This window comes from Nelumbo lutea, chromosome 4 (genome assembly GCF_056320005.1).
Source record: "Nelumbo lutea isolate HS-2025 chromosome 4, American lotus-T2T, whole genome shotgun sequence".
NCBI classification, from domain to species: Eukaryota; Viridiplantae; Streptophyta; class Magnoliopsida; order Proteales; family Nelumbonaceae; genus Nelumbo; species Nelumbo lutea.
The window spans coordinates 31,928,353-31,939,015 of NC_142687.1; the positions used below are offsets into that span (position 1 = coordinate 31,928,353).

The 10,663-nt window shown below is 37.3% G+C and overlaps 2 protein-coding genes and 1 long non-coding RNA gene across 3 annotated transcripts; 1 reads left to right on the forward strand and 2 right to left on the reverse strand.

The window, feature by feature from the left end:
* Positions 1-586: 586 nt before the first annotated feature.
* LOC148855008 (uncharacterized) lies at positions 587-1,027 on the reverse strand. The gene has a single exon (XM_088984872.1). The coding sequence runs from the start codon at positions 1,025-1,027 to the stop codon at positions 587-589; it is 441 nt and encodes a 146-aa protein (XP_088840998.1).
* Positions 1,028-5,571: 4,544 nt separating this feature from the next.
* LOC148855009 (universal stress protein PHOS32-like) lies at positions 5,572-7,673 on the reverse strand. The gene is made up of 4 exons (XM_088982563.1): positions 7,134-7,673; positions 6,894-6,997; positions 6,623-6,741; positions 5,572-5,981 (listed from the first exon to the last, which is right to left on the reverse strand). Exons 1-4 carry the CDS (start codon positions 7,312-7,314, stop codon positions 5,873-5,875), a joined length of 513 nt encoding a protein of 170 aa, XP_088838689.1. The 5' UTR covers positions 7,315-7,673; the 3' UTR covers positions 5,572-5,872.
* A 1,559-nt stretch (positions 7,674-9,232) lies between these two features.
* On the forward strand, positions 9,233-10,424 carry LOC148855010 (uncharacterized). Its single transcript, XR_016094842.1, has 2 exons — positions 9,233-9,905; positions 10,065-10,424. It is a non-coding gene; the product is annotated as an uncharacterized LOC148855010 (long non-coding RNA).
* The last annotated feature ends 239 nt before the right edge of the window (positions 10,425-10,663 follow it).

A 10,663-nucleotide genomic window follows, 5' to 3' on the forward strand; every position in this document is an offset into this window, starting at 1 on the left:
AAACGGTTCTACAGCACTGGTACCAAACAAAACCAGTGCTGTTTTCGTAAAAAGAAAAAATAGCTTATGTGGCAGCACCACTTCCAAACAAAAAATAAGGCTTACAACTCACACATGCTCAGCACTGATGCCAAACACCTACAAAGTGACATTTGTGGTTTTATGAAACCAGAATGGTTCTTTGGTTAAATTAACTGATCCGTTAGTTTTGATTGGTTTTTTTTTTTTAATCAAGACTGGTTTTTAAGATAGGACTGAAGCAGCCAATGTCTTGAATCATGTTGGTTCAACCGGTCCGATCGACTTTGACCAATCAAAATACCTGTGAATTTGATAAAAAAACAATTCAATTGGTTACCACTGTTATGATAACCGTTGATTGGTTACAAGTTTTATTCGGATATTATGTGTTTGTGCATTCATTGATATTCACGACATTAATCTCAACCAATATAAATAAAGGTTCTTTACCTTTCATTAATTTACATTTTACAAATGTAATTTTATGTTTAACAAGGTATAATTTCACATTTAATTAAAGATGTTATAAGTCCATATCTTTTTTGTCTAAATTCTAAGTAACATATCAGAGATGAATTTCAGACAAAACCCCATTAGCTGTCTCCATGAAGCGTAACACGATCATAACCATCGAAGTTGGAACGCTCAATAGAACGAGTGCCACCATCCCAAGAGCCAAACTAGGCCTAGTTTTCATCAATTGGGTTTGCAATAGCCCAACTGCTCTGCAGATGCATGAATCGTAGCTTGCGTAATACTTCTTCTCCCACTCCGTCCAATCCGAAGGGGGTTCATAATTTCTCTCCATCATCTTCATTTCCTGAATGCGTTTTCGCAGCACGATCATGCTCTCGTCCACAAGTCTCCCACTACTATCCCAGTCATGGTCGTCTTTTCCAGCGGCCATGATCTTACCGGCAGACCCCTTTCCTTGCCGGAGTCCAACTTTCCGATGCTGTGGTCTTAATGCGAATGCTTGTGGAGAACAAAGAGAAGCTGATTGCATTGCTACTTGAGAGTTGAGATTAATCGAAAAAACCCTTCCGCGAAGAGAAGCAAATAGAGTTGAATTATGTGAAGTGTGAACTATGAGGAATGGAATGCGGAATGTTGGTTGGATTCACCATTAATAATAAAGCTTGTTGGGATGGGCCATTGGCCCATGTGAAGGAACCGAAAATAATGGCCCAGTACAGCCGTGTGGGGCAGGGGCAGCCAACGCCGAGTTGGGATGTCGCGCCAACGCCTGGGTTTTCCCAGAGCACAATAAAATTAAACTGATTTACCAGGTGTCAACGCGTGGGGAGTCTTTGTTCTTACGCGAGGAAGACGGATCACGGTTGGCTATTGTTTACTGGTAATATTTATGCTGCTACTGGAAGAATTTGATCAATCAAAATCCCTCCACGAATTTTGATGGATACCCAGTTGATTGGTCATCGGATCATGCCTTTGATGATGCATTGTAGCGATGCTCAAAACGAGTTAAGATGGATAAGATGAGGGCGACCCCCCTCGTTACTTCGTCATTGCGGAACGGCTCAGGGTCTGGGGGCATAAGACTCTGAAGTGAAACTTAAATAATAATAATTATGATGACGATGATGATGATGATATATAAAAAAAATTGCTTTAAAATGAGTTGTGGTTGATTCATCAAATTCCCGTAGAGGCGTGGACCGTGTTTGGATCATTTAATATTATCCTTATTTTTATAAAGAAAAAAGAAAAACTCCTTATTTTTTAATGAACAGAATTCGAATTCAGTAGTCAATAGCGTGTATCTGAACTAAATTTGGGTATTGTCTTGGGTTTTAAGTGAATTCCCCTGTCAGTTTTGGTTTCTAAGGACAGATTGGTCCATTCAGTCCAAAATCAATTTGGATTGACCAACAAGACATTTAATTAGATTAATTTGATCCAAAATATTTATTAGATTAGATTGGACTTGGTCTCTTCGTAATAAATTTATACTAGATTCAGTTAGCTAAAGCTAATATCCAGTCTATTGATATAAGATAAGAATATAGGTATTAATAGACCAGGTTTGGGTTGAAACCAATCTAAATTAAAATGAACTTGAACAGATCGGACAATTAAGACATTGAATTAGGCCATCCTAAAATAGTCTAAAATATTCATTGGATTGGATTGGACCTAATCCATTTGTAATTGACTTACGTTGGCCTGGATCGGATTGGACTAAATCCAGTCTAATTGACACGGCTATACCCTATTAGAAGATAGATTGAATACAGAGACTGTTTTTTCATAGTTATTGTCCATTGGACAAGATGCCCATGAGCTGTGTTTGGTTTAAAAGAAAATCTAGAAAGACCTTTATACCAGCTAGTTGGTATGGTCACCTACTGGTAGTAAGGGAGACTTGAATTCGAATGCCATCCCACCTGCATCTAAGTTGGGGAATGGGCTACTGTTGTGAGCTATATTTTTCTTTAAAAACAATCAGTCTAAGTGATAAAACCGTAGTCATATTAGCCTGGTCTGGATGAGTTCATTTTGCTCTAACCTTTTGTTCAATAGACTAGGTGAATACAATGTTGATAATTTAAGAGAAGTGATCCGGGCACAACCCATTTTTATAAACAGGACCCTAGTGTTTTTTTTTTTTACTAAAAACCATTATTTTTAACCATAAAAATCAATATAGGAGGTGCTTTTTTTTTCTTTTAACCATTAATTAAATACATCTTTTCCACCTTTATCAACAGTGGGATGTGCCGAATTCACTACCCTGATTTCTTTGTAAAAATCATTTTTCTTCAACGTCAAATTGGTTGGTTTGATGGATTTGAGCTGAACAGATATTTTAGGATCAGATCACTCCAATTTGGAGTGTATTAAGTTGGAGTGATTATGTAGCCTGGCCCAGAAATTTCCAGACTTCTGAGTCTAGATTTTGTGTGCAGGTCTGGGTATGCCCCAACCCATAATATTTTAATTTTTTAATATATTATTTTTCTTCGGACTATACAACGGGATAGTCTATCCCCTCCTTTCATTGATTCACATTTCCCAAAATTGTACTTTCCTATTTAATAAAATGTATTTATGAACATGTTCAACCAATCTTATCTTTACACATTGAAATGCATGTCCATTGATTTTGCCCCAAATCTAATTACTCAAGTCCGAGTTTCAGACATTTAAACAAGTACATGTAAACATTTTTCACGGTCTAAAAGGATGGGTTGTCCACATGGGCTAAATTACTGAAATCTCCTTGAAGTTTCTGATAACAGATGAAACCTCAAGCCTCCCCTTAGTCTTACATGTGGCAGATGGTTTCTAACACTGAAATCTACACCCTTTCCGTTATGTTGACAGTAGAAAGATAACCGAAAACAATGAAATCATGCTCTCAAGATTTTAAAATGTCGAAAAAATATTCTGCCTTTTTCTTGAGCTTTTTCTCTGTTTCTGCCATCCGTCATCTCTTTTCTGCTCAGAGATTTCTTTTGGGGAGACCCCTTTTCATTACTCTCTTTTTCCGTTTTTTTCGTTCATTTTTCTTTCTTTTCTTCCCTCCTCCCATGCTTTCACTCTTCTTTCTTCCTCCCAACTAATTCTCTTTTTTTTCCTCGCCTTTCCCACCGTTCTTTTGTTCAACCATTTCTCACTGTTCTTTTTTTTTTTTCTTTTTCTTCGTCTCTTTTTTGTGCTTTTATTTTCTTTTTGGAGGGGCTTTGACAAGGGGGTTGCTTTCTCTTTGATCCTGTGCCGGATGATCAATATTAGTCGGTGCTGCTTTGTGTTTGTCATCTATGATTAATTCTGTTCATAGTTCTCCAGCTGATGCAGTCATTGACGGCGGTTATATTCTCTTATAGCAGTTTTTGGGGCTTTGTAAAGACATAAAATAATATAAAATATAAAGTTTTGTACTCTACAAACTTGTATTTGTATTTTTTCTAAATTGAGCTTTATATTCTCTTTCATCCACTTTTATATTTTGTTCTTTTTGAGAAATTATATCTGGGTTTTCTTGATTGGCATTGCTGTCAACTCTCTGTACTTATATCAATTTCTTGATTGAATGAAATATGCTTTAAACCTAAAAAAACAACAAAAAAGATTTTAAAATGTCAAAATTACTCTTATATGCACTGATTTTTCAATGCAACGCATGATTCAAATTTTGTACGGGCCAAACAGGGGAGAAGTTCAACACCGCACAGCCCATTTCTTGCTCAGTGCATCGGACCTCAAAACTATTTAAAATTCCAATGGGAATAAACTAGATTTCTTATTTGGCTGAGTTTGAAAAGAGTACAAATACAAATATATAGAGTGCAAAACCTTGTATTTTATATTATTTTGTATGTATTTGCACAGTACATATTTGTATTTGTACTCCATCCAAATTCAGCCTTTGTTTCTTCATTTCTTTTTTTTTTAATAATTGTTTCAATTTTAACAACAAACCAAAAGCTAATATTTGTGGTTAAAAATTAATTAAAGAAAAAAATAAAAGCCCAGGTTCCATTCCATAGGACCCAAAAACTAAAAAGAAAAAAAAAAGAAAAAAGAAAAAGGTGAGAAGAGAATAAATAACTAGTTCAAACTTTCTCGTATTCATTTTATTTTGGTAGCTCAGAAGGACAATTATATTTTCATCATTTTCTGATCAATAATAAAAATAAAATCAAGTAGAGAAGAGAATAAATAACTAGTTCAAACTTTCTCGTATTAATTTTCCACTTCTTGTTCCAATGTTTCTGATCCATTTGGAACTCTCTGAAATCTATATTAAATCAGGTTACAACCAGGTCAAAAAAAAAAAAAAAGGCAAGAGAAAGCAATGGTTTTGTTTTTTGGTTTTTTGATAGGGGGTGTAAGTCAGGTGGGCTGGGTTGGGTTTAAGTTCAACCCAGGCCCAACTCTAAGAATTAGGCCCAAGTCTCGAGTATGAGGTCAAGCCCGAACTATCCAATTTGAACCTAACCCACATAGAAATTTGATGCCTTCAGATTAGGCTTGGGCCCAGATCAAGCTCAAGTTAATCAGAGAGTGTGTGTGTGTGTGTCTAGGCCTGGGTTTGGGTTATCTCAGCACTAGGCCTGAGCCTAGCCCAAAAATTAAAAAAGGCTGAACTTTTGGACTCAGGCTTAGTCCAGAGGCTAAAAATCCAAGCCCGGCCTATATATATATGGGCTAGGTTGATTCGGCTCAGGTTGGGTCCGCCCAAGCTGTACCCCAACTTTTTGGACAATATAACCGAGCATGAAGCGCCCCATCTCCCTGTTCATGGGCTTATAGCAAGGTTTGATGGGAAACAATGTATATCAGGACCAAAATTCTGTGTGATTTGCTAGTGCAGCACCACCGCAAATGTGGTCCACAATATCAGCCCATGAGAGCCCATGAATCAAGCCCACATGGTCCAATTGCTTAATGTGTAAAATGTCTGTGGTGAGTAGCAAGAAATACAAAATATACTGGTGCCTATTAGTTCATCTTTCTCAGTAAGTTTAAGAAGGCAGAATAAATAGAGGCAAATAGTAATTAAGCATAAACAAGAAAACTAGAAAAAATTCAAATTTCATCTCCTAGAATCAGGGTTATTCCCTCTTCTGCTTCTTCTTCCTCTCCCTTAACTTAACAGAAAGATCAAAGATGTCATGTTACAGCCACACCCAAATTCCAAAAAGAATTTACAAGAAGTCCATAGCTTGCTAATATATCATTTCACAGTTCATAAATTGTGAAATTAAGTAATAATAGAACACAGCCAAGAGTACAGACTTAAGCCGTCCCTTCAGAACCTCTAAGGGGCACCTAGCATTCCCTTCCATTACCGATGGAGATGAAATTTCATCAATAGAGGGGGTCAACACTCCTCCTTGGTACCACGTTGGTGTCTCTTCACAACCATGATGACCGGGCACTTAGCATGTTGAACGCAATAATCGCTTACACTGCTGCTTGATGAGAACAGTCTGTAAGTAGGAAAAGTATACCATCAACTATTTGTTTAATCCTTTGTATCTATCGATAAAATACAAAGTATCTCTACATAGTTCTACTTTGTGATGTTACATCATGTTTAATCCTGTTGTTCTGAGCACTAATTACCTGCTACAAAGCAATAAAGTTTCATCTCAACAGATCCTTAAGACTGTCGTTGGATTCAGAAAGGAAATCAAATTCTACCCCTGGTCCCCACCAGTTCTGGAATATTTCCTTCAAAATGATGGGAAACACGCTTCCATATCTGAAAGTTTTCGGATTCCCAGTGGTTCTTTTCAGACCCACATTGTAAAAATTTCAAAACTTGCAGATTTGGGAATCTTGTTTCAGCTGTAACCCAAATACTGCAAACACTTCACAAACTAAGCGTTCATGGTGGACAGTGGACACTTGAATTATAAGCCCTTTTTAGAGGTCTCAGATGCATAGTATGGAGAGAGAGAGAGAGAGAGAGAGAGAGAGAGAGAGAGAGAGATGATTTTTCTAAGATGTGTGGGCGTTGATGAGTTCATGTCTACCTTGAATCAGTTATAATTTCTTGTTTAAATGTGGCATCTATTAAAGAGAGAGGATGTGAAAATGAAGTAATGAAAAGGAAAGAGCCATATACCTTTTAGCCCCTCCATAGTCATGGTTCCCTACAATCAAGAGGTTCACCCTTAGTTTGTTAGCTGCCTCACATATCAATAGCTTTGCATCTCCCACCATGATCTTCATTTCATACGTTATCTGAGAATATATGCCGATTGAACTCATGAGTTTAGAACACAATAAAAAAAAAAAAAAAATACTACTGGTCATAGTTTTTTAACATTACAGAGTTCCAACTATTTCTTTTCTATGTTTTTAACAAATCCATACCAGTATAGTCAATTACTTACGTTATTTCTCTCACACATATTTCTCACTTGTTCAGCCATACCATAGACTGTCTGATTTTCGTTCTTCTCAACATCAATAAATGAATTGCTTGTGATCATGGATTCTGCAGGGTGCAGGTGTAACAATTTCAATATAACAGACATCCAAAGAAGAAGAAGAAGAAGAAAAAGAAGAAGAAGAAGAAGAAGAAGAAGAAGAAAAAGAAGAAGAAGAAGAAGAAGAAGAAGAAGAAGAAGAACCTTTGAGTGCAACAGTGCAGGGAGTTTTTTGCGCAATGAATAAAATCACAAGATGACCTGAGACAAGTGAAGAGGATGAAGAAGGAAGAATGATATAATCCAAAGCCCACTCCAAGACATGGATGTTCTCTTCATTGCATTCAAGGGCGACCATAACCTTCCTTGGCGTCCTAACTTCCATTTCCCCACTCCTTCAGAAGTCAGAACAACATCAGTATGATCAAATGAAATGCATTGATTTCCTCATTGGCTTCGAAGACTCCATATATTAACATTATGAGTTGGTAGTAAAACTATGAGAAACATATATTGCTACGTTCCTTCATTGACTTAGGCTGCATTTGGCATTCCTTATTTTAATGATTTATCTCCTTTTTAAAGTTAAGATACCTCTATGAACATTGAGTTTTTAAATGCAAAAAAGGAGATAAATCCTTGTTTTTAAGGAAATGCAGCCTTCGTCTCTGGACTGGGAAGGAAGAAAGTGACAACAACTATTATGTTCTCCCTAAGGAAAGTGACCACAACTACCGAACCAATCTACTGGTGAGTGGTGACCACTGCTATTATGTAATCCATCAAATAAATCACACATCTGGCTAGTTCTCTTTGGTTCTCTAGCTAGAAAATGTCATCTTACATGGACCCATTGAAATAATAGTTGGATGGGTCTTGATCATTCACACCATCTCAACATTTTCTATATACATATTGCTTGAGGACAGTGTCAATATTGTATGTGTATTTAGACTCCAATTTCCCTAACATATTTCATATGGAAATTATAAAAGAAAAGAAAAGCCATCTCAAAGAGAAATATATTTTCACGCCATCGATAATTAATTAATAGATGATTTGATTTAGATCTAACCAAATGATTTTGTGTATCTCTTTACCTACAATCACTAGAAGCTGGATGGGACCAGTAGAACATAAGTATCTATGCCTTAAACCATAAAACTTAAACTAAAAATAGAACATTGCCTGTAAAGTCATCCATGATTCTTCTTTGCACATTCAGGGATTCCATGAGCTTGGGGCTAATGATCAATTCAAACCGTCCAACAGTTAGGCTGCTTATTGTTGTGGAGACCTTTTGGCTCATCAATCCAATATTTTATTATTTTTTTGGCAGCCCACTTAGGTACTTACTACAGTAAGCCCATTAATGAAAAATCATGATTGCAATGCAAATTTTTCTTCTGCTTCCAGCAAATGAATGTCATGAATGGAGGGTTGAACTGTTCTAGTTGCTATATGGACCTAACTTTTAAGTCCAAAAGTTCTTTCAAAATTCAAACAAAATAGCTACTTTCATATTTGTCAAATAGGATCCATATTTTCTGGCCCCTTTGTCTGCCAACAAGCTTATTGACCTCATCACCAACCCATGAAAGATAAGAAGATATGTATGAACATTTTCATTTTGTAGGTGACTGGGAAATGTTGCAGTGATATAGATCACATCTACTGTAACAATGGTTGCATCACATTTTCCCCAAATAAAGTAACACCCATGAAAAAGCAAGAAAAATTAGCTGAATTTGATAACTATTTTATTGGATATAGGACCATTCTCTCTCTCTCTCTCTCTCATTTATATATATATATATATATATAGTAACACCCATGAAAAAGCAAGAAAAATTAGCTGAATTTGATAACTATTTTATTGGATATAGGACCATTCTCTCTCTCTCATTATATATATATATATATATATATATTATATATATATATATATATATATATATATATATATATATATATATATATATATATGCATGTATGTATGTAACATGTAAAAGGTTCTCTTCTTACTTTTATTATCAAAACAAGTCGGTAATCCCCATTACGACTCCATCTCCATCCATCACCCTCACATGCTCCACATGCTTTTGATATCGTGCTATAATGCGGTTGGTTTTGGTCAGGCTGCCGCATTGTACATTCTACTACTACTTGTGGCAGATTTGGAAACCATATTTTCAAGTTAAACATCATGCCGACTTCACTTTGTCCTTACCCAACCGAGTATTATCCATATTGAATGAGAGATGTTTCAATTGCTAAGTTCTCTGGCTGTTTGCAAGGGTGATCATGGGCTGAGCTGGTTGGGCTTGATTCCATCCCTATAGCATCAAATTCCCCATTGTCATAATTCCCAATTATAGGGTGAAGCAGAATTTTGTGAGGTGGGGGTAAAATAAAAATTTCCCTAAATTGAAACATAATTATATGAGTTAGGCGGGCCTGAAGCATTGAGGCCCAGCGTAGCTTTGAAATTTACAGGCATGTTGCCCGGGCTGGGCCTGAATACAAAAATAGGCCCAAGCCCAGAATTTCCTTGCCAGTATGGGGGAAGGGAGTATGGTCCTACCCTACCAATGCTCCGACCGTGTTCAAAGCACCCTCCAACTCTCAAGTATCAAGTGAAGCCTTTGAATTTCAACTACCGTCGACGGCGTCCTCGTGTTTCATTTCCAGCGACCGTGTGAATTCTCCTTTTACATCAAACGGGAAGCTACGCAAATCAAATAAAATCGAAGTATTATTGCTTTAGCTTTGGTATCGGACATAATACATAAATAAATTGTGTCAACACTCAACACAATCAAGTCGTCAAATATTGCAGAGTTTAGCGTAATCTAGTGCATCAGGAATTCGCCATGGGCAGTCTCCGGCCAAAATTATTCGTCATCACCAGTGCATTGGCAATACTGTCTCTCCTTCTAACCACTTCTCTGGCGAGCATTATTGCAACTCCACTTGGTATTCTTCTCCTCTGTTTATTGTTTATAGTGTGGATTTGATTGTTGACCGGTATTTGTAACGATCTTAGCTTCTAAGCATTCAAATTCACTGCTAATACGACACTCAATCGTAAGAAACCTTTTCGTTTTTGTGTTTTCCTGATTAATTCCTTGACAGGTGATGAAGGGGTGACACGGTGGTCTTCTCGCTGTCAAGGAAATCCCAGAAAGTTGGTTCCAGGCTACAAAAGCGGTGTTGCATGTAGGAGTCGTCAGAATGTCTCTGGCATCAAAGCGGACTGGTTATTTCAAATCCTAAGGGAGGGGTTACCTCCGGCGCCACCATCGCCCAAGACAAATACACCACCAGTGCAGATGAACGGAAGTCCAGCACAGTGATGCCCCCGAAGCCCACAAAGACCGGCCCCCTCCTCCGGCCGCTTGGTGGCCGGTGGTCCAACAACTATTATATGTACTTAACTATTTATTGGGTGTGTATATATTAATACAAATAAATTCCAACTTAAGTTGGTGGGCATCATTTTTTACGCAAGAGATCATCGCTATCTCACACCAGAATCCAGACCACCGATTCGATTCTATCCCAACTAAGTCCTTATTGTCATGCCACCTTCTTCATGCATGATGCATCTCTCGCTCGATATCTGACTGAACTTTAGTGGCGATGCCAATCCATGTCAAATCGGTTGGTCGTGGGTCGTACCTTCGTAATGCATCCGTCGTATAGGGGTGTGACCATGTGGGTTTAAATCACAT

What these genes read in the sequence shown, in the direction of transcription:
- LOC148855008 (XM_088984872.1), bottom strand. Translation starts at nt 1,027, where the DNA reads ATGCAATCAGCTTCTCTTTGTTCTCCACAAGCATTCGCATTAAGACCA.
- LOC148855009 (XM_088982563.1), bottom strand. Translation starts at nt 7,314, where the DNA reads ATGGAAGTTAGGACGCCAAGGAAGGTTATGGTCGCCCTTGAATGCAAT. An exon ending in CTGCACTGTTGCACTCAAAG is followed by an intron (nt 6,998 to 7,133) that starts GTTCTTCTTCTT and finishes TGCACCCTGCAG; the next exon opens with AATCCATGATCACAAGCAAT. An exon ending in GACTATGGAGGGGCTAAAAG is followed by an intron (nt 5,982 to 6,622) that starts GTATATGGCTCT and finishes TCCTACTTACAG; the next exon opens with ACTGTTCTCATCAAGCAGCA.